Here is a 24,952-nt window from a genome sequence, read left to right as displayed (position 1 = left end):
GTAGATACATTCTAGATACGAGAAAGATGCAAAACTATATGGTTTTTATAAAGACCCAACAGAACTAGATAAGATACTAACAGATGCAGAAGAAAAATTGATTTTAAAAAAAGTATAGCTACCTATTATACTTTAACTTGGAGGACGAACAAGTAAAGAAAATAATGATAGTATGGGCAAAAAAAATGGTTATACAATTGAATTAGATAAATGGCAAAAATTGTGGGATAGGAATTATAAATTAACAATGTCAACTGCATACAAAGAAAATTTGTATAAGATGTTCTATAGATGGCATTTTGCACCAGCGCATTTGGCAAAGATGTTTAAAGATAAATTGACTAAATGCTTGAAGTGTCACCTGATATCTGAGTCATAGTATCATATTTGGTAGACTTGCCCAAAAGCAAAAAAAAAAAAAAAAATACTGGACAAATATACATATGTGGTTGGAAAAAATGATAAAACAGCCTATTAATTTAAAACCAGAAATATTTCTCTTGGGGATTCTACCTAAAAAATACAGTAAGGAAAATGCATATTTAGTTATTCATATATTAACTGCAAATATTAATTGTATTTGCACAAAGTTTGAAGAGTGAAGAGATATCTCTAGATGAGAATGTGATTAGGAAAATACTAGAATGTGCAGAAATGAATAGATTAACTTTAGCAATTAAGGAGAAAGAGCAAACTGAATATTATATGATATGGGATCTATTTTATCAATGGTTAAATAATAAAAATTGAAGTTAGAAACAGGGAAACAAAATAAAGAACAAATGTTAAAAGAGATAAGTAAATATGATTAGTATGTTGAATATTACTATTTTAATATTGTAGAATTAATATGTGTGGAATATTATTATTTTAATATTGTAGAATTAATATCAGCGTAATGAAAGATGTTGCAAACTTTGATTATTGATCAACAAAGATATTTGTTGACAACACAGACAACACAGTTTAACTGAAGATGAAATAATAAAAATTAAAAATTAAAAAAAGAAAGAAAAACAATTTGCTCTAAACCAACTACACTGATTTCAATAAGCAGATAATTTGGCAACATGCCCTCCACAATATTGCAAATGTGACCAGCCTAATGTTCTTCTTTACTGTTTGGAAGAAGACTCCCAGAATTTCTAGTGAGCAGACTTGCAGATCAGACCAACTGCCAGAAACTGTCATTGAATTATACAGTGGAAGAAATGTCATCATTTATTTATGCTGTGTTGTATTTATTTGGATTTGTTGGAGTTAAATATGTCTAGCCTATCAAAGAGAAGAATTAGAGGGCACTGCTTTCCAGTACTTGAGAGACTGTTATGGAGAAGAGCATTTGACTTATTCTCCAAAGCCCGATAGGACAAGACAAGAAGTATTATTTATAATTTGTATTTATAAAATTGGCTGCCCATCTTATCATAGGGCAGTGATGATTAACCCTGATTCAAAGAGACACTTGGAGAAGTGATTTGCTTTCTTTCTGAACACCTGGTTCTGCCGTAAGAGATCTTTGTTTTTGCATTCTGTTATCTTCTTGCCAGAGACTTTATTTATGTTTATTTTGGGCTCGCAGCCAGTCTGAGCCGAGGACTGATAAAGTTATTTCCTTTTAAGTCTGTCTGCCTGTCGTCTTTGAACGAGCAAAGAACGGGGGACAGAACAGTGTGGTGACCAAAACTGGATGCAATATTCTAGGTGTGATCTTAGTAAGGCTTTATAGTGTGGTATTAGTACCTCATCTGATCTTGAGTCTATCCCTCTGTTAATACAGTTTAGGATTGTATTGGCTTTTTTGGCTGCTGCTGCACACTGCTGGCTCATATTTAGCTGGTTGTCCACTAAGCTGCCAAGATCTCTCTCACAGTTACTGCTATTAAGCCTGGTTTTACCCAGTCTATATGTGTACTTTTGGTTTTTCTTGCCTAAGTGTAAGACTTTATTTTTCTCTACATTGAATTTCATTTTGTTAGATGGGTCCCAGTGTTCAAGTCTGTCAAGATCCATCTGGCTCTTGAGCCTATCTTCTAGGACAGTGATGGCTAACTGTTTTGGTGCAGAATGCCAAAACTGTGCATGTACATTCATAATGCAATGTGCACATGACCCCCATGTATCTCTGTGTGTGCCCACCCCACACATGCACATGCAAATCCCAATATATACCCCACCCCCACACATGCAGGCACAACCCTCACATGTGCGCCCCACTGCGCATGTCCATGTGTCTCCTGCATGCCCCCTGCCCATGTGCAGCAGAGACCCGAAATCCAGCTGGCCGGTGGGAGGCATATGCACACGCACGGCAAAGCTGAGCTATGGAGACAACTTGCATGCCCACAGAGAGGGCTCTGGGTGTCACCTCTGGCACCCATGCCATAGGTTTGCCATCATGACTCTAGGGAAATAAATGGTCTAGTAAATGATAGAGCAAACAAATCAAATCAAATATGTGATCAAAAATCTGACATGAGACTTTAAATACTGGGGGACACATTCCAGTATCAATGAAAAAATGCACATAATTGGGAGAGCATGGGTGAAAATACTAAGCATGCTTAAAATGACTATAAATGGATAGAAAAAAAGAGAGGCTTTTTTGTAAAAAAAAGTTTCTAAATACTAAAATACTAAAAAATAATAATAAAAAGGAATATGCAATATTGTATGAGATAAGAAGATAGAACCACAAATTATATAAAACCATCATGTGGTCAGATGAGCACATATTCAAAATGGGGAAAAAATGAAGCAAAGTGAAGAATAAATATTGTGAGATTATTTAAATAATCTACAGTTTTCCAAAATGTTATAACTGTTTTTTTAAAAATGAAATTCTATTTCATTTTAGTGCAATATTAAGATGTAACATAGTGGGTATCTGAGGAAGAACAGTATCTTGTTAATTGTCCAGTCTTCAAAAGTGGACTGTAGTGGAAATAGTTTGAACCTCACTTTAATTTGTGGTGGTAAATTCCTATTGTTTTTGCTAATTAAAATTTAACATATAGAATATATTTATAAAAAGGAAGATTAACTCATTTTAATGTTCATGATTCACCAATAAAATTCCTATGATATAATCCTTTAAAACCACTAAGAGTGGACTTACTGTGGTACAGGGGTGGGTTTCAAAAATTGTTCGAACCTACTCTGTGGGCGTGGCCTCCTTTGTGGAAGTGGCTTGCTGCCCATGTGACCGAATGGGAGTGGCTTGCCACCCATGTGACCGGATGGGAGTGGCCTTCCACCCATGTGACCTGGTGGGAGTGGCCAAGATGATGTTATTACTAGATATTACTAATTACTAGATATTATTAATATTACTAGATCATTATTAATGCATAGATAACTGTGGGACATTACACACCCACCCACACCCACAAACTATGACAGTGCTAGGAAAACACCAAAAAAATAAAAATCCCCCCCCCCCAAAGAAAGACTGCCAATGAAACCAGTTTTTTTTTCCTAAGCCTAAGAACAGGAAAGACAAAGTCACTGGAATAAAAACCATCAAGGCAATGTGGAAAATTATAAAGGACAGGCACTCACAGAACCATCAACCACCTCAGAATTACCTAAACAAGTAAGGTGACCAGATTTTCAGATTGGTAAAGAGGGACACCATTGACCGGGGGGCGGGGGGAGCTAGGCCGCGGCGGTTACTGCCAGCCCGCGACCTCGCTAGGGACGTCTGGTCACCTTAATTATAAACATCCTCTCTCTCTCTATCCATCCATCTGTCTGTCTGTCTATCTGCCTGCCTATCTAGTTATGGTATCCCTCTCCCTCTTTCCACCTCTCTTTCTCCATCCATCTATCTGCTTGCCTACCTATCTCTCTCTCTTTCTCTCTATCCATCCGTCTATCTGCCTGCCTATCTGTCTATCTAGTTATGGTCTCTCTCTCTCTCTCCCTCCCTCATCTCATTATCATCTATCTCAGTGTTTCTCCACATTTTTAAAAAAATAATTTTTTTTATTTTTTATTTTGTTACATAGACGACACATACCCACAACAATCAAAACAAAACAAAAAGAAAAAAACCCATCATCACATATAGCATGTCTTTTGGTTACAAGTGTTTTAACATTTATCATTCTTATACATTTATTATTTCATTTAATAGGTTATTTAATATATAGTATATTAGTATATTCATTTAATATACAGTTTGGGTTGCTTTGTTTACCATCCCTTCCTCCTGTTATAACACCACCTTATTTTCCCTTTCTTTTCTCCCTTCCTCCCTTCTCTACTTCCTTCCTTCCTGCTCTCCTTTCCCTTCCTTCTTCCTGTACCTTTTTCCTACTCCTGCTCTTCCTCATCCCCTTCCTACCCTCTCTCCTCCTCTTTCTCTCCTTTCCATCCTCCTCTCCTTACCTCTTTCTTTTCACCCTCTCTCCCTTCTCTACTTTCTTCCTTCCTCCTCTCCTTCCCCTTCCTTCTTCCCTTACCTCTCCTTTGCTCCTGCTCTTCCTCTTTCCCTTCCTACCCTCTCTCCTTCCTTTTCTCTCCCTTCCATCCTCCTTTCCTTTCCCTTTCCTTTCTCCCTCCCTCCCTTCTCTACTTTCCTCCTTCCTCCTCTCCTTCCCCTTCCTTCTTCCCTTACCTTTCTCCTACTCCTGCTCTTCCTCTTCCCCTTTCTACCCTCTCTCCCCCTCTTTCTCTCCTTTCCATCCTCCTCTCCTTACCTCTTTCTTCTTTCCCACATCTTCCTTTCATTCTCTCCTCCTTTCTCCCTTTCTCCCAACTCCCTTTCTGGGAGTTGAAGTCCACACACTTTCAAGTCTCCAAGGTGGAGAAAGACTGATCTATCTAATTAATATAATTATTTCTCCCTCTCTTTTTCACTCTCTCTCCAGCGCACACACGCAAATGCATAGGGCAGCCCACCTCACACACAGGTAACTCCGGGCGGCTTACGGGAAGAGGACAGCTGACCACTCACCCACACAGGGGGGGGGGGGCAGGATTTTGCCAAGAAAAGTTAACTTTCCTGCGAAAGGGGCCGGCAGCCTCACAGCTCTTCCCGGCCGGGGAGACCTCCCCCCACTTCCACTCCTGCGACCCTCCTCCCGCCTCCTCGGAGCTTCAAGCAAGCTAAATGGGAAGGCCAGGGAAGAAGAAGAAGCGGCGGCGCGAGGTCAGCGGTCCTTGGGGGCGCGGCGGAAGCCCTGCCAAAGCGCACCTTTCCCGCCTCGGCTGCCGCTGCTGCTGCTCGGGGCAGAAGGGGAGGAGGAGGAGGAGGAGGAAGATAAAGCGGCGGGGCGGTCCCTGCAGCCACCGATGCGGGAAAGGTGCGCTTTGACAGGGCTTCCACAGCGCTGTGGAAGCCCTGCCAAAGCGCACCTTTCCCACCTCGGCTGCCACTGCTGCTGCTCGGGGCAGAAGGGGAGGAGGAGGAGGAGGAAGATAAAGCGGCGGGGCAGTCCCTGCAGCTGCCGACGCGGGAAAGGTGCGCTTTGACAGGGCTTCCACAGCGCTGTGGAAGCCCTGCCAAAGCACACCTTTCCCGCCTCGGCTGCCGCTGCTGCTGCTCAGGGCAGAAGGAGAGGAGGAGGAGGAGGAGGAGGGGTGGTCCCTGCAGCCGCCGACGCGGGAAAGGTGCGCTTTGACAGGGCTTCCACAGCGCTGTGGAAGCCCTGCCAAAGCGCACCTTTCCCGCCTCAGCTGCCGCTGCTGCTGCTCGAGGCAGAAGGGGAGGAGGAGGAGGAGGAAGATAAAGCGGCGGGGCGGTCCCTGCAGCCGCCAAGGCGGGAAAGGTCTTCTTGGGAGGGGGAATGAGCTGTGCTCCTGGTTCTGGGGATTCCCCCCCCCAAAAAAAGACCAGCTGCCCATCTCTCCAAATCCTTTTCAGGGGCTAGGAGCTAGGAACCCGGAAGTTAATTACTTCCAGGTTCACTGACGAACCGGATCGCAAGAACTGGTGTGAACCGGGAGGAACCCACCCCTGCTGTGGTGACACAATTGTGCTTGGAGCTGAGGAATGGGAGTTCTCGTAACCTCTAATTCTAACTTCTTCATTTGAGCTCATTTCTGAGCGCTGCTGATCCTGAAGGGACTGGCAGATTAAGGGGGAAACCCTGAAGATGCTGGGGTGATAAGGCAAATCCCTCAGTGAGTAGGAGAAACCCACTAAATGGACGAGGATCTATCCTACCACTTGGTCAGGACCGGAGCTATGGCGACCACATAAGAAGGAACCAAAGAGAGAAAGCAGTTGAAATCGAAACATCTGTTATTATTATTGACAACCCAAAGAAAAGGAGGACAATGCAAAATTGGCAGAGAGGGTGAGCTGGAAAGGAAGAGGCTCTATGATGTTTTTGCAATCCAGATTTTTGCTGAAAAGTAGTGAGAGCTGAGACGCTGAGTTGGAATTGACAGTGTGAATACTTGAACGAAAGTGGCCACAGTAAGAACGAAAACCCGGGATGGACAATAGGAGTGGGACATAGTAACTACTGAGAAGACTTGGAAAGCACATAAAGTATTGTTTAACAGTTGGGTTGGTTGTTGACTGTTTTTCTTTTTGCTCTTCCTTCTACTCTTTTGTCTTTCCAAAGAATAGCTGAACTTTGAGCTTTGAACAGTTTCAACAGTGAACAATAAACTCAGGTAACGAAGGGAGCAAGCGCTCTTTTTCTTTTTGGAGGGGACACCTTACAAATATACAGTATTTATTCTTCTCGGAACTTGGAACAGTACTGGAGACAGTAGAGAGAGAATTGTTTTGGAATGATTAGAGGGCTTCTTTACCCCCCCCCCCTTTATTTTGCCTTTGCCACTGGACTTGTTGTACTAATTGACTGCCACTAACAGTGATACTGAGGAGAGGGTGACACCTAGTGGATTATAAATTTGAACCGTGAAGTCTGATGGAAGAAAATCAACGGTGACATAAGCTAGTGTGTGTGTGTGTATGTGTGTATATATAGATAGAGATAGAGATAGATAGATAGATAGATAGATAGATAGATAGATAGATAGATAGATAGATAAACTAATTACTAGAATTGAGTACCTGTATAACAGACACAATTGAGAGACATCTATTTGTATAAGATAACAGTGTGATATATAACTCTGTGATATATAATAATTAAGGATCAAAAACAGAATAGAATAATATAGGAATGTTCAAATATTGAAATGTGATATTAAGGAAAGTTAATTATTGTTAAATATTGAGATATATAATTATTGATACCACTGATACTGCTGATAAAGTAGAAGTAAAATAGAATCTGTATGCAATTGTGGGCAAGGATAAATAGAGGGATAAAGATGGCAACTTCAATGAAGTCAGGAGAAAAAACAACATCCAACTCTGCTTCAGCAACACCCTCCCCCTCAAATCAAAGATTAATTGAGAGCGCATTGGGGCTGGAGAAAGGCAGAATGACGGCAGGAACAATGGGACCAGCACCAACAATGCACAGTGTACAATTGATGCTCCAGATGATACAAGAGACACTGATGAAAAACCAAGAAGTGACGGCTACAAATAATGAAAAGACAAGGAGGAATCATGAAGAAATGAAAATGAAATGGGAGAATTGAAAGGAAATATCAAAAACGTGGATGACAAAATTGAAAGGATACAGAATGCCTTAGCAATCAACGAACAGAAAATCCAGAACATCAAAACAAAAATATAACAAACAGATCAAAAGATGGAAAAAATGGAGCTGAAATATAGAAAAGTCAATAAAGAATTAGAGTTATCAATAATCCAATTTGAAAATGAAAGAGCTTCATTTTATCTAAGATTCCAAAGCATACTGGAAAAGAAGGAGGAAGACCTGAAAGGAAAAATGATCAAAATCTTCACTGAAATTCTACAGAGAAAAGAACAAGAGTTGAGAGGGGACATCGATGAAGCTTGCCGTGTGCATACTAATTATGCCAGAACACATAGGCTCCCGAGAGAAGTGCACGTAAGATTTGCCCTAAAAAACAACTAGAGACAAAGTGTACAAAAAAACCAGAGAAGGGACAATTACATTCCAGGGAAAAGAGTTGATCATGCTTAAAGAGATTCCACAAAGAATTTGTGACCAACATAGACAATACCAATTTTTAAGAAATCAGATAAATACAAACAGAATAATGTACAGATGGTTGGTACCAAAAGGGGTACTGGTATCTTGGCAAGGATAAAGATATAAGATACAGAATATAGAAGAAGCACAGGAATTCTATGAAAAATACTGCACATGGGCAGAAGAACAAGGAAGTCAAGAGGACCTAGAAAGTAGAAGTCAAGAGGAAGAAAGATCAGAAGACAATTAGGAAAGAAACCGGAAAGAAGAACAGAGGCAAGAAAGAGAGAGAGCAGAAAGGGAAGGTTCGAGAGGGAAAAGTCAGATACAAACCAGAAGCAACAAAAAACATCCCATCTAAAGATGGACCAGGAAATAACAATTATCTCAATAAACTTGAATGGACCAAACGCACCAAAAAAAGAGCACAGATGTTTAATAAACTTAAGAAACTGAAGGCGGATATAATCTGTATACAGGAAGTGCATATTAAAAGGGAACATAGGAATTTACTGGAAAAAAATAGGGAAATTATATACAGCACTGGCAGATAAAAAAAAAAAAGAGGGATAGCAACCTATATAAAGGAAAAATAAACTCCAAAGCAGTCTACTCTGGTGAAGGCAGGATGCTAATGATGGAATTAGAGACAACAGAAAAACCGATATTATTAATAGTCATATATGCACCAAATCAGATACAAGAGGAATTCTATAGGAAATAACACAACAAAATAAACCAATTAGAATATGAAAATATTTGCTTAATTGGGGATTATAATGCAATAATGGATAAAAAATGGACTATGAAAGCAAAAACAAAAATAAAACAAAAAAATACATTACCCAAATCCTTTTTTGAGATGGAAATGGAATATAAACTACATGATATTTGGAGAGAAAGGCACAAAACAAGAAAGCAATATACCTTTTATTTGAACCCCCATCAGTCTCTATCAAGAAGTGACATGGCTTGGATCTCATCTGGCCTATGTAATCAATTAGACAAAATTGAAATAGAAGGAAATGGGCGGGCAGATCATAATCCAATAAAATTAAGATGGAAAGGTCAAAGAAGAAAAAGATGGATGATGAACTCAAATATTGTAAATGACATAGAATACATTCAAATCCTGGAGAAAGAATTAAAACTATTTTTTGAATAAATAAAAAAGAAGATACCTCAATTCAAAATCTCTGGGACACTATGAAAGCATACACAAGAGGCCTCATGATTGCCTACATTGCGAGAAAAACTAGAAAACAAAAAGAGTAACAAGAATGTATGCAAAAAGAACTTATGGAAGCCAAAGCTGAACTACAGAAAGACCCAAAGAATAAAATTAAAAAAGAAAAAAGAGAGATGATAAAACATAAGACCAACTTAATAACTCAAAAGGAATTAGCACAGAAAATTAAAGCGGTCAGACAAAATTACTTTGAATAAGCCAACAAACCTGGACGATGGCTAGCATACAGATTGAAAAATGAAAGAGAAAAAAGGATGATATACCAATTAAAAGATGACGAGGGAAGAATTCAGTACAAAGCGGAAGAAAAGAAGCATATTATTCATAAGTAGTTTGCAAAACTGTAAGTGCAAGATAGTATGGAGGAAATCAAGATAAAACATTATTTAAACACAGAAAAGATAACACCAATTTCAAAAGAACAAAGGGAGGTGATAAACAGGCCAATAACGTTAGCCGAAGTGGAATTAGTCTTGAAAAACCAGAAAAATAATAAAACCCCAGGACCAGACGGAATACCAGTGGAGCTATACAAATATAATAAAATAATATTGGAAGAACTAGGAGTGGAAATGTTTAATGAAGTTTTAGGAAAAGCCAAGATGCCTGAATCATTGACGGAAGCAATAATATCACTAATCCCGAAAGAAGAAACCAAACTACAAGAAATCCAAAACTACAGACCAATTTCATTACTAAATTCCAATTATAAAATATTTGCAGCAATTATTTCAGGAAGAATTAAATGGGTTTTAAATGAACGAATACACCCAGACCAAAACAGATGTTTACCTCACAGACACATTAAAAATAATACGAGAGACATCCTAGACATAATAGAATATTACGAGGCATATCCAGGAAAACAAATGGTACTGGTTTTCCTTGATGCACAAAAAGCATTCAACAACATAATTTGGAAATGTATAATAACACTATTAGACAGGATGAAATTCAGAGGAAAATTTACAAAAATGATAGAAAAACTTTATAATAGTCAGACAGCCAAAGTTCTGATGAACGGAGAACTAACAGAGAAGATCGAAATAAAAAAGGGAGTCAGACAGGGATGCCCCCTCTCTCTTTTGCTGTTTATATTAACCCTGGAAATTTTATTAAATGAAATGAGGAAGGACCAGGGAATAAAAGGTTTGAGACTCAAAAACAAAGAATATAATGCCCAAGCCTATGTCGATGACTTAGTATTTGTTCTAGAGGATCCATTAGAATCCAGTATGAAATTAATTTAAAAATTAGAAGAATATGGCGAAATGGCAGGATTAAAAATCAATAAAGGCAAAACAAAAATGATAACCAAGAATATGACAAAAAAGCAAGAAGAGGAACTAGAATTAGGCATCAGCAAAATGTTCCACAATTAAGGATGATAATTATAATAAACTAGTGACACAAATAAAGAAAGATTTAGAAAGCTGGAAAAATATTCAGCTATCACTAATGGGACGTATAGCCACAGTTAAAATGAATATTTTACCAAGAATCTTACTCTTGTTGCAAGCTGCACCTATTAAACCAGGTAAAACTTTCTTTCAAGAATTAAACAAAATAACCACTAGGTTCATTTGGCAAGGATGAAAAGCAAGGATTAAACTAAAGTCAGTGCAAGATAGCAAGGAGAGGGGAGGTTTAGCATTACCAAATTGGGAATTATACACATTAGCAGTAACAACAATATGGGTGAAAAATTGGATAGAGCTAACCAGGGCATACCAGGGGTTGTGACTTTAAATATATACCTTTCTCCCTGGCTCAGCTGATGGACTCTTGTGACGAGCCAATTGACAGAGAATGGAAGCAGTTAGCTTCCTCCCATAATTGGGGCATACCAGGGGTTGTGACTTTAAATATATACCTTTCTCCCTGGCTCAGCTGATAACAAATCAGAGCCTATGGCTTAATGGCTAAGACGTCTGCCTAATATGTAATATAGCCCAGGTTCGAATCCCAGTAAGGGTATGGCTAGCTGATGATAGCTAAATAGCTTGAAATAGATCTATACTAGTCTTCCTTTATTTATTTATCAGCACAAATAAAACACAAATATAACAAAGGCAACAGTAAAAATATTGGGTTTCTGTCGTGATGGACTCTTGTGACGAGCCGATTGACAGAGAATGGAAGCAGTTAGCTTCCTCCCATAATTGGGGCATACCAGGGGTTGTGACTTTAAATATATATATATATATATATATATATATATATATATATATATATGTATGTATGTATGTATGTATGTATGTATGTATGTATGTATGTATGCATGCATGTATATGTATATGTATATGTATATGTATATGTATATGTATATGTATATGTATATGTATATGTATATGTATAATATATATATGTATATGTATATGTATCTCCAAGTGGTTTAAATTTACTAGAGGCAATCAGCCAATATAGCAGACAGAGGAGTAAGATAAGAGGGTTAAGAATGCTGAAATGCAAATGAAATATAATAGAAAGGGAAACAATATAAGGTGAGCGATATCAATTGGCAATTGCTATTAAAAAAACCAGGAAGCTCCTGTTCGTATTGTATTGTGTAAATGTGGTGTACATCTAAGTTTTATTTGTGTGTATTTTACATGTTTGTAAATAAAATTTTAAAAAACCCACTAAGAGTGTTATAGAAATCCACTGCCATGTAATTACCATTCACCAACTGTTCCACGAGGGCCTCACATGATCTATTGGTATCTTGAAGCTTCCTGTACTTGTCAGGTTTTTCTCTTTCTATGACCTGTAACATGATAAAAAAAAAAGGTTGAGCATTTCACATGAAATGCTTTTCAAAGTTTGGCGAACAGAAACCTTGATTAGATGAATGTGGTTTTAAAAGCAATCATGTTGTCTTCTATCTTTGATAAATCTGAAAAATATTGCTATATTTAAATATTCATGATATTTTCAGTCCATACAAACTTAAATTGTTTCTCATTTATCTAAATTCCACCTTTTTGCTTGGTTAATCAGATTCTGCAATTATCAAATATGAAATATTTCATGACTCCTTTAAATGTCCCTTTTATTAATCTGTTTTGAAGTAGTAATTATACTTAACCTAAGCAGCAATAATAAACTATTACTGAAACCACTGCTTCCTCCCTATAGTAATAGTTTCTATCTTTTATTGAGTATTAAATGCAACATTTTGCTGCTTTGCATTTGTGGCATCTAATTCATACTTCATCTACCTGCACTTTAACCCCATGAATGCTTTATGAAGAACTGATGAGAGTAGATATTGCATAGCTACAGAAATCCTCTGAAACAAGGCTCTCAGCACATGTGAATGCATATCAGTACCTTTCTCCGAATTATTAAAAAGTGTTCAGAAATTCTCCCCTTCTGCTTCCAATTACATGTGCACGGATTGCCATTTTACATGCTCTCTCCAAGAATATAAATTAGAAAATAGTTGTAAGTACATAAGCAAAAATTGTATAACACTGAAATGATAGATTAATGGAACATGACCAGATGGTACAAGAAATCAGCCACTAGAACTTTTTAGGGCTGTTCAACACAAAAGATAATTGCAGTATCAAAGACAATTACATAGCATTGCAAGGGAATATTCTCCAAGTTCCAAGTTAGATGTGAAATCCCATTAAAATAGAAAAAGGTTTTCTGAGTATCTTCCAAGAAATGTCATAAATATGTTTCTGAAATAATAATATTTCTCCATTACTAACTTAAAATAGTTTTCAAAAAATTTCTACAATTTTGCAGAGAAAAAAAATGCATGCCAAATTTGTGGGGGGGGGTGGTAAAATGGGACAATTAAAAGGAATTCAGAAAGCTAAGCATTTAAAAATGCATATTAATATGACTCAAACGTATCTCAGCATTATATATTTTACAAAGATCTTCTGCCTGTAAACATTCTTTTATTCAAATGTCACACTGACAAGTTTATAATCTTTCTCAAAACAATGCATTTAAATATATAACATTATTGACTTTTGGGACGCCAAGCTTTATATTTTATAGCAGTCACTGAATACACCTAGTTGCATTATTTATATTTTAGGACAGGATGATAGCAAACTAAAGCATAAAAGCATTTATGCATACTTTATCAATATATTTCAAACCTGAAATTAATCTACAGTCATTTATCAAATGGAAATACATAATAAAACTTCAAGCTGATAACATACTAGTTCTAAAAATATTATATAAATTAAGTAAATATATTTTTCCCCTTACATTAACTTTTTCTCTGAGGTCAGATAGGTTTCCTTCTTTTCTATATATTGCAAATTCAGGACTCTGTAGTACAGCTTCTGAACGAGTCATCCAACTGTGAAGTTCTGTTGTATCAACATCAAATCTAAGGAAAGAAGAAAAAAGTTGTCTTTTGTTGTTCTTGTTTTATAAAAAGGAAAGGAGAACAATATGTTAAAATAATAAAAAATGATTTAAAACTATTTCATTCAAAATCTAAACTGCATATAAAGCAAATTCAATTCTAAATAATATCCTGTTTTCCATGCATATTTAAAATATTATTTGACTAGACATAAGGAACCAAAGGTAATATATGAACCCGGACAGGGATATGATAAAAGCAGATATATTTACAGAGACAGAAATATATGTATAAATAATATGAACATTTAGATACAAGTTTTTGTAGCTTATTTCTTCATCTTTGGCTTATATAATGTTTAAAGAAAATAGTATGATGGACATGAATTATATATTTGTTAATGTCAAAATAATAATATATAAAGTATGGCATTGTAAAGATGTCAAGAATGGTCATGGTATTAGTTTATTAAAACAAAATAATTGTATTTGGAAGTATATGTGCCTAACAATAACAGTCAATAGATTTTAGTATGTCAGTCCTTATAGGCTTGATCTCAGCCTAGCTTATATGGATTTCTGGATACTTTGTCTTATTATGACTCTGTAAATTAACAATCCTTTTTTCAGGTGGAGTATTTTGTCCACTTAAAAGAGGTGATGGTAATGCTTAAGGTGACCAGATGTCCCGATTTTGGCAGGACAGTCACGATTTATAACAATTTGTCCCGTGTCCTGGGACATTTTTAAAAAGTCCCAATTTTCTGGCTTCATGTTGAAAGCCCAGTGGATTTGCTTAAGAAATCCTAACCGGGGCAAGACAAAAGACACTCTGTCTAGCCCTCTCTCTGTCTCAGTACTTTCATTGAAGATATTAAAACGTTAAAGCAAGAAAACGGACCCCCCCGCCCTTTTACCTCATTTTATAAGAAAAAATGACCCAGTACCATAGAGCTCCAGGAAATACTTGGTTAGAGAAGTCGCAAGTGTTCCTTCCTATATTTTCCAGACGGGAGGGGCACGGAGGTTGGAGGTCGGCTCGTGTGGGAAAAATGGTGGCCAAGTTTCTTTGAAAAATATTTCCCTGACTAATTTCACCATTTTAATTTGCTCAGTTCCTTGTATTAACATCTACATCATTCTGAATTGACTTGGAGCGCAAGCCTGCTGGTAAGTGAGCTGGGTTTTTTTTCTTTTATTTTTTTTAATGTATTTTAAAATAATATTTTATTTATTGTACATAGGATTTTTAAAAATAATTTTATTCTAATTTTAAAAAAAGATTCTATCCAAAATACAAAATAACAGCTGCAGTTATTCACTTAAGAACTGTGGCAAGAAAGGTGGTATAGTGACCAAAGTTACAATGGCATTGAAAAAAGTAACTGATGACCATTTTTCACTCTTAGCGACCATTTTCACACTTAGCGACCATTGCAGCATCCTCATGGTCACGTGATCAAAATTTTAATGTTTGGCAACAGTTACAATTTATATTTGTAAATTGTAGTTATGTTGAAATAAAAAAAATATTACAATACTATTTTTGCGTTGTATGAAAATTTTTGTTGCTCCATATAAAATTTTTAATCAAGCACCCCCCCTCCCCCCGGTCAAAGGTGTCCCTCTTTACCAATCTGAAAATCTGATCACCTTAGTAATGCTCTTGCTTATCTTTTTTATTATTATTGGCTGTTTCTATTTCATGTTTAGTTAAGCCGGTAAAGAAAAGCTTTGAGCTTCAGGACATGTAGATAATGAGCTTTGGTCTAGATGTGGATTTTACATGAATACAAATTTTATCACCCTGGTGCTTGATCTATAGACGAGGTGAGAAAGAGGTAATGGGACATTTCTGTGTCTTTTGGTAGTGTTGCCAATGTATCTTCCTGGACATTTGTAGATTTTTTTTCCTTTCTATTATTCCTATTTCTCTCATTCCTGTCAAAAGATGTACCTAAGAAACTTCTGTTCATCAGAGTTGTTCCTAATTTTAGGAACATAATTTAGGATTAAAGCCTGTTCTCACTGGGGATGTACTTCTTAAAGACCAGATTGCTGTCAGGAGGTCCCTGGGATCCCCCATTAATGATGAATAGCCAGAAACTATCAGCAAATGGAGAGGAGGGTGATTTTTTTTTTGAGTGATAGGTGATAAACCTGCCAAGATCCTACATCATCTATATGTTATACTAAGATTGACTTCAAAACCAATTCCAGGTGTTTACAGTAATATATAGTCTTAAGCAATTTAGCATCAAGATTTTAGGACTGCCTATTTCCACGCAGTAAATCCTACATTCTTAGAACATTAATAAAGCAGCTATTATTGGACCTGCTGCATATAATTATTATCAAGCTATTTTAATTGTATTTCTGAAACTCATTCTGAGCTGTCATTTTATTTATTTATTATTAAATTTGTTTGCTCCCCATCTCACTGGAAAGTAGATAGCATAAAGAGACAATTTTTTTGAAATTAATAAATGACTGATTCACTAATTTGAATGAAGAACTGTGCATAACAATTTATATCTGTAGTACTACAATATTTGGGAATGTTTGAGAAAAATCATTCTTTGATTTTTTAAAGAAGTCAAAGTTCCTGCAGAGTATTCTCTATTAAAAGAAAGAAAGAGAGAAGGAGAAATAGACAATGCAGGATGCAGACTTATATTTAATAACAACCCAATAAATAAATATAAATATTAGCTCAGTTAAATTATTCAGGGAAAAAATGGCGCATCATTACAGAGAAAGCTTAGAATGGATTTGCTGGAATATACATACACATTTAGTTTTAGACCCATTCAATGTAATCATTTTACTACCTAACCTAGATTGTTTCATCATTAAAATACTAATGTACCAAGGCATCCAATATCAGCAATGTTCACATTGTTTTTCCACCTAGATGTGAATGGGAGATGCATAAGAATGGATTGCAGCAGAACAACTCCTATGTTCCTGCAATAATATACACATCAGATGAAATTGTTGCAAGGTACAATCTTCCATTTGTTGATCTGTTTCCAACTTAAAATTAATACAACTTTGTTGTCACCTGCTATTTATTGTTCTGTTTTGAGCAAATGGTAATGAATTCTTATTGCAAGTTTGTACAGCAAATACACTATAGTCTAATAAAATATCTGATGTTTGTGTTAATATTTAATAGAATATTTAATTTTGGTTGTTAGATTAGCATTTATTTCAAGGAAGGGACAATTTAAATAAAGTTCACTAATCATTGTGACACTAGATGGTGGACCAGTCCTGTTTAAATGCACTTGGACTCTCATAGAAAGATAGGGAAAAAATCTTGTGAGGATTATGTATAATGCCATTCTAATAAGTACGCTTTGAAAAATGATTGTTATTGTATAGGTATTCAGATTATTTTATTTATGGTATGAAATGATTAAAAGTATTTGTGTGTGTGTGTGTGTGTGTGTGTATGTGTCTGTATATATGTGTGTGCATGAATGTGTATGTATATTATGTTATGTGTGGTGTTACGCTATGATGTTATGCTACGTTATGTTATAAAGCAGAGAATTAGCATAAAAACATGAGACTTGGGTACAGGGATAATCCTCTGCTCCTGGAAGTTTAACCAAATGAAAACTGTTTCCAAAGTTCCCTTAGTTGTCTGATAGGGGACTCTTGGAAACAGCTTCTAAGAGAGTTGCCAGTAATCCATATCCCCAGAAATAGGATTATAGTTTCCTTTGGTTTGTTATTGAGCCTTCCATTTCTTAGATTGCCACTGATTTTTAGAATCATATCAAACTTTAATGTACTAATTACATACTACTTCATTCTGAAATTCAAGGTTGCAAATGTGAGGGCTTTCCTGGACTGCCATTTGTTGCCAATGTCTAATCTGTTACAGCTAAATTGCTTCCTGATTCCCCAGTATGATTGTAATTTTGGAGTAGTATAACTAATATACAGTATATTCAGTATAAGGGACTCACTGAGCATATGTTTTACAATTTTTGAGATTCTTTTCTTATCCATGGCAAAAGTGCTGGCTTGTGCAGCTAAGAGAACCAATTATTCCAGTGCTCAATCTCTTTACAACCTACTGGACACCTAGAAAAAATATGAGGTTTGAAGCAGTGGAAGAATCTGTATCCTGGAAATTCTATCACTGGCAGTTTTGAACAAAAATTGGATAAACGTTTGTATATTTTCTTTCTCTGGACTAGAAAACCTTCAAGAACGCTTTCAATTCTATCATATATTTATATTTGTATTGATACATTACCAATACATGTACTTGTATTGGTACATGTTAAGCAAATCCTTTTTTACTTCTAATTCCCCCCTAGATTATTTCTGTGCATTATGGTTTCATTTTATGATGTTAATTATGACAGAATGAAAAATGAATAATGGCCTGTTTATTTTATGGCACTTTTTAAAAAAATGACAAAGAATGTTTTAATAAATATTCTACAGTAAATTAAGAGTAACATCAGGATAAAGCATCTTGCACTCCTATTAATTTTTTAAAATAGTTTTTATTAAACATTTTTACCTTTAAAAACGGGGGGGGGCAAGAAAAAATAAGGCAAACATAACAATATAAAATAGTTATACAGCCTTCTGTATTGTAATTTACCATTCTACATTGCCTTCTTATCGATTTTAACTTCTGTAATAGTGTAATAACAGTTGTACTAATACTTGTAATAATATTAATTGTTCATATTAGCATTACATTTACATTGTGGTCAATATTTTAAGTTTGATAGTAATTAGTAACTTTGGTTAATTTTTATTCAATACTAGTTTAGAAAAAAAAAACACAAACAAAGACTTCTATTTCCTGTTTTGGCTTCTGTTTTCTAGCCACTTATAAATTCTATTCCATATTTTATAGAAATCCAATTCTTCTCTTTCTTTTAGTTCCATGGTCATTTTATCCATCTCTGCACATTCAAATACCTTTCTAATTATTGTTTCATCTGTAGGTATATTAATTTGTTTCCAGTTTTGTGCAAAGTGATCCTAGCTGCAGTGAGTATGTGTAGTATTATGTACTGAAGTTTTTTGTCCATTTTCAGGTCTAATATTCCTAATAAGAATGATTTCAGTATCAATTCTAACTTTTGCTCCGTAATTTCCTCCAGACATTTCTGAATTTTACAACAATATTTCCTTGTGATGGAGCACGTCCACCACATATGGTAGAATGTTCTAGACTTATGGCTACATCTCCAACATTTGGGGGATAAATTTGGATATATTTTGACCAATCTCACTGGGGCAAAATGCCATCTATAAAACATTTTATAGAGGGTTTTTTTTGTAGGCTATTGCTGTCGTAAATTTATAATTTCTTTCCCATAGTTTGTCCCATTTTTCTAACTCTATATTATGGTCAAAGTTTCTTGCCCAGCTAATCATTGTTTCCTTTACTGTCTCTTCCTCAATTTTATATCTTAAAAGAAAATTATACAATTTGGTAATTATTTTTCCTCCGATTTTTAATAATATTTTATCTAATTCATTTGTCTCTCATGTATTCCCGTATTGTTCCCGATCTTTTTTAAATCTTGTTTTAATTTTTAAATAAGGCTACCATTCCACATTTATTCCTTGTGTTTTCAGATCTTGTACTGGTTTTAGTTCTCCCTTTTCATCTAAGAGTTCTGCATAGCTTACCATTTTACTGAGATCTATGGTATTTGGGCATGTCATTGTCTTCATCATTGATAACCAGATTAGGATTTTCATGAAATGGTTCTTTTTTATTTTTCCCCAGACCTTAAAAAGGGCATCTCTTACTATGTGTCTCTGGAAGTAGGAATGAGATTTATTCTTTCCCTCCCAGAGGAAGCCATGCCAGTCTAATTGGAGATCATGTCCTTCTAGCTTTAGAATCCTTTTATTTTTTAGTTGAGCCATGTCAGGACTGCTGCCTGATAATAAAGTTCCCAATCTGGGGGCCCCAAAACCACCTTTGATTCTACTATCTTGTAGAAGTTTGTATTTAATATGCAGTTTTTTCCCTGACCAGATAAATTTGGATACCATTTTATTAGTTCAAAAAAAAATTCTCTATTGTTTGGAAAAGATAAAGTAGTTTGGGTAATACATTCATTTTAATTGTTGAGATTCTCCCAATTAGTGATATCTGTAGTTTAGTCCAATTGTCCAGATCTTTTTGTATTTGTCTTAGCAATTTATTGTATTTGTCTTCTTTTATCATAATACATTTTACTGAAAACCATATTCCCAAGTATTTAATTTTCTTGACTCTCAAAATTCCCAATTTCTCCTCCAGTTCTTCGTTTTGTCTTTTGGTTAGATTCTTAGTTAATATTTTGGTTTTCTCTTTATTTATTTTAAGCCCTGACACTTTACCGAATTGTTTATGTCTTGTAATAGTATTGGTCAAGTTTCTAGGGGTTCCTCTATGATGAATGCTAGATCTTCTGCAAAGGCCTGCACTTTGTATTTTTATGTTCTAATTTTCAATTGCTTTATCTCCTGGTTCTGTCTAATTTGCAATATCAACATCTCTATTGAGAGGATAAATAACAGGGGGGATAGAGGGAATCCCTGTCTTACCGCTTTGATTATGCTGAAACCTTCTGTTGCTTCTCCGTTTAGTGTAATTTTTGCCATCTGACTAGACTATATTGCTCTGATCATCCCAATAAATTTCTCTCTGAAATCCATTACTGCTAATTGATTTATAAGAAAATTCCAATTCAGGTTATCAAACACTTTTTGTGCATCAATAAATATCAATGCTGCTTTTTTTCTGAATGTATCTCATAGTATTCTAATATGTTCATTATCGTCCATATATTGTTTTTTTGGGGGGGGTCCATTGGGTAGAAATCCATTTTGTTCTGGATGTATGATTTCGTTTAGTATATTTTTTCATTCTTTCTGCCATTATTGTCATAAATATTTTATAATCAGCATTTTAGCAGCAAGATTGGCCTATAATTTTGAATCTTTTGTTTCTCAGTGTTGTCCTTGGGGATTAATGTTATTAGGGCCTCCATCCAAGATTTTGGTATCTTAGCTCGTTCTAGTACTTCATTGTACATTTCAAATAATATGTTCTCTAATGATTTTTATAGTTCTTTATAAAATTCTGCTGGAATTCTGTCCAGACCCAGGGTTTTATTTTTTTCATTTTTGGATTGCCTTTTTAAATTCTAGCCTCATTATTCTCTCATTTAGTGTTTCCTTTGTTGCTTCTTGTAAGGTTAGAAGGTTCCTCTTCTGAAGTATCTTTTAATATCCTATTTTCTCTCGGCTGTATAGAGCTTGAAAGTATCTTACTGCTATACTTTTTTCCTTTCCTTCTGGTGGTGTATCACCCCTTCTTCATCCTCTAATTGCTGTATTAATTTCTTTTTTCTTTTTCTTTTAGTTTATAGGCCAGCCAGGTCCCCGGTTTGCTGGCATTTTCGAAATAATTTTGTCTACTTGATCTAATTTTCTGGCCCACTACTTCTTGTGTAATTAAATGTAATCTATGTTTAATTATTTCTTTTTCTTCTTTAACTTCCGGGATTTGAGGGTCTTTTTGCATTTTATATTCTAATTTCCCCAGTTTCTCCTGGAGTCTGTATATTGTTTCTTTTTTATCTTTGTTTCTTTGCATTGTGTATGCTATTGTAGTGCCCCACACATAGGCTTTGGTTGTATCCCATAAGTTTTGAATGGTTGTCTTTTCATCCCAGTTTTCCTCTAGGAAAAATGCTAATTCTTTTTCCATGCATTGAACATAGTTATTTTCTTTCATAACCCTTTGATCCATGGTCCATCTCTTTTTCCTTTTTGCCTCTCCTTTCCATTTGACTGTTAATGGCTTATGGTCCACCCACATGTTTGGTGTTGTTTCTACTTCCTCTACACCCTTCTCCATTTCCAGGTCCATCCACACCATGTCGATCCTGGACCATGAATTATGGGGGTCTGAAAATAATGTGTATTGACTCTTCTGTGTATTGATTTCTCTCCAAACATCTTTCAGATTTAATTCTCAGGCCATTTCAAAAAATGTATTTGATAGTGCTCTCCTTTCATAATTTTTTAAAATCTGTTTTATAGTCTTTGGGTTTACCACCACATTAAAGTCCCCTAGTAAACATACATTGTCCAGTTCCAATTCTGCAATCCATTTATGTAATTTACTGTAATATTCTTTCTGGTTCATGTTTGGTGCATATATAACTGTAATTAGTACTCTTTTTTGTTTTATTGATATTTCAATTAATAGTATTCTTCCTTCTTTGTCCACATATATTTGTTTAGGTTTTAGCTATTCCTTTATGTATACTGCAATTCCCCTTTTCTTTGTTTTGGCCAAGGCCAGATGTAATTTCCCTAACTTCGGAGATTTGAGGATACTACCCTTTCTTTTTTTAATAAACACCTCCTGTAGACATGTGATGTTCATGTTTTGTTTTTGGAGTTTAGACATTATTTGTCTTCTTTTTATAGGTGAATTCAATCCATTTATATTTACCGATATTAATTTCACTTCTTCCTCCATTCCATTACTTGTTTGCCGCCCTTGTTCGTCTCCTTGGTTTTGTTTCCCTTTGGTTTCTTGTCCTCACTCCTTCTCTTTCCTGAATTTCTGTATCAATCTTCTCTCTCACTTCTTGGTCTAATCCTTTTTCCTCCATCTGTTGCTCCTCTTGGCTTTTGGTTTCCAACTCCTCTCTGCTGTCCAATTTTTCCTCTATGTAATGTTCATAGAATTCCTGGACTTTATCTATGATGCCAATTCTTATTTTCTTGTCTTGCCAGGATATTAGCATGCCTTCATATATCAACCAATGGAACATTATTTTATATTTTATCAGAGAAATTGGTCATTCTTTGCTCTCTGATTCTCTTTGGTATCTGTTTGAGGGTTATGAGTTCTTTTCCTTTATGGGTCAGCTGTTCATCCCTTGTTCTTTTGTAGATTTCATCTCTGACAGCTTTTTTTGCAAATCGTATATGTATTTCACTGGGTAACCTGTGTCTTCATGCATAATTGGTATGCAACATTATCCATTTCCAGTGAGTCAGCCAATAGTTCCATCATGAGTTTTGGTAGGTCCTCATGTTTTGTCTCTGCTGTTTTGAAATCTTAAATAGAAAGAGGAACTTTCCAATTCTAAATGGACTAATGCCACCTCCAGTTCTCTGTTGACTGCTGTCTGTCTTCCATTGCTTCCAATTTCTTTTCAGTTGTTCTGTCTTTGCTTCTACCAGGTTTATTTTCTGCTTATTTTTGGCTATTGTTTCCTGTATCTTCCCCATTCTGTCATCCAACTTCTTTATATCTTCTTTCACCTCCCCTAGATCACCTTTCATTTCCTCATGGTTGTTGGTTATTAATTCTTGTGTTTTTATCATAAATTCCTGGATCATGTTTAATGAGGCTTGTGGGCTTTGTAGGGTCGGTGCAGATCCTGGTTTTTCACTGCTTGGCATGTCTGTTGTTAACTTCTGTCCTGCTGGAAAGGCTATCATTGGCAGTGTTTTCTTTACAGTTTTGATAACTGTGGATGTGTTTGACATCTTTAGCTTTGGAAAAAAATTATTCCACAGTACCATAAGTTTCAATCTTTCACTCTAGGTCTTTCTCTAATCACTGTCCCATCTCCTATCCCTCTTTTTTTAATCTGATAATTAACAATAGTAATATAATATAAGTTACTGATTAAATCCAACCATTAATATAAATTATCTATAGAAAGTTATATAGACAGCTATATATGTAAATCACAGTTATAAATTATATTTGTAGTTATTATAAATTGTTCTAACTTAACTTAATTGTATTAAAGGGAGAGAGAGAGAAAAAAGATATTATATATGTGTGTGTGTGTGTGTGTGTGTGTGTGTTTGTGTGTGTGTGTGTTTATTTGTAATTGGGGCTTACCAGGGGTTGTGACACTAATAAATATATATATATATATATATATATATATATATATATATGTATGTATGTATGTATGTATGTATGTATGTATGTATGTATGTATATATATATATATATATATATATATATATATATATATATATATATAATCTATTACTATATAGTAGATCTATATAAATTCATAAATACATAAATTGGTATGCACAATCAATTAATTAATTAGAGGTTACTATTAATCAACAATTCCTGTTTTAAAGCTAAATAGATTTTCTAATATGCAGTAATAAAATCTTGTTTTAAATATGTTTGAATCTATATTAAATGTATGCAGAATATAAAATTTATAGCTTATAAAGTATTAAATTCTTAGATCACCATGCTACATATAACAATATTTAAATAACATAAATAATGTAAAGATATGTGAGTGTACAAAGCTGGTTGTAAATGAGTCCAATCCAAAGTCCTTCATCAACCTGTTCCCTGTTCTCCATGTTCAAAATTACAGCTGCCCTCAAATTGCATTCACTGTCCTTTCTCTTTGTTTTCTTCCACCTCTGTCTCTTCTATTGCAAAAAGAGACTGTTCTTTCCTTCTTTTCCAATCTGTTCACCACCCACACAAAACATTCAATCTATATTACTGCAGATCCAGTCTCAGAAATCAGTAGAAATTCTCAACTCAGCAACTACAATCACTTTCACTCTCCACTGATTCTGTGGTGGTTTCATCTTCTTCCTTCTGCTCCCACTGGTAAGGCGGTGCTCTTCCCGCTTTGGAGACACACTTAATTGCTCTATCATAAATTCTACCAACTTAGAGAAATATCTTGTTTTAGCACTGTCTGCCAATACTTCTTGCCATTTCTCACTGTTTGCTTCCTCCACCATTATCAGGCTGTCACGTCTCTGGACCAAGCTATGACAGCTGGTTTCTTCCATGCCAGATTTCAGGGATTCTACCCTTTGATTGCTCTTCTCCCCGTCGCCCTTGGATTTTCCTCTCTCTATCACTGTCCTTTCCAAGGCCCAGCTTGCCATTGCCAGCCTCCAGACATGAAAATTCAGATAGGGAGAATGGAGTCTCATTCTCCTGTAGCTGTACCAATGTGATATCACCCTGGAAGTCTCACTCATGTTAATTTTTGTTTCATGATTTCATGCTTTAAAATATTATTACATTTTTACAACATATGGCAAAAATCACACATAAAAATTATTATTACTGGAATATATGTTAGTGATAATATAGAAGGATATATTTTTCTGAAAGAACAGCAAAATATTAAAGCTTGGAAATAAAAAATAATTAGCATGTTCCCCTCTGCAATTTCCCCCCCCAATTTCCTAGTCTAGCCTACAGCCCTAAGATTTTGTGATGGTTTTT

The 24,952-nt window shown here is 35.4% G+C and overlaps 1 protein-coding gene across 1 annotated transcript in view; it reads right to left on the bottom strand.

Annotated features, from left to right (window-relative positions):
* DMD (dystrophin) overlaps window positions 1-24,952 on the bottom strand; it is a 1,161,901-nt gene that overhangs the window by 909,072 nt on the left and 227,877 nt on the right. Inside the window, 2 exon segments of the mRNA XM_032219839.1 lie at window positions 11,986-12,073; window positions 13,546-13,669. Coding sequence (XP_032075730.1) covers window positions 11,986-12,073; window positions 13,546-13,669 — 212 coding nt within the window.

Source organism: Thamnophis elegans, chromosome 6 (assembly GCF_009769535.1).
Source record: "Thamnophis elegans isolate rThaEle1 chromosome 6, rThaEle1.pri, whole genome shotgun sequence".
NCBI classification, from domain to species: Eukaryota; Metazoa; Chordata; class Lepidosauria; order Squamata; family Colubridae; genus Thamnophis; species Thamnophis elegans.
This window is presented reverse-complemented; position numbering and strand designations above follow the sequence as displayed.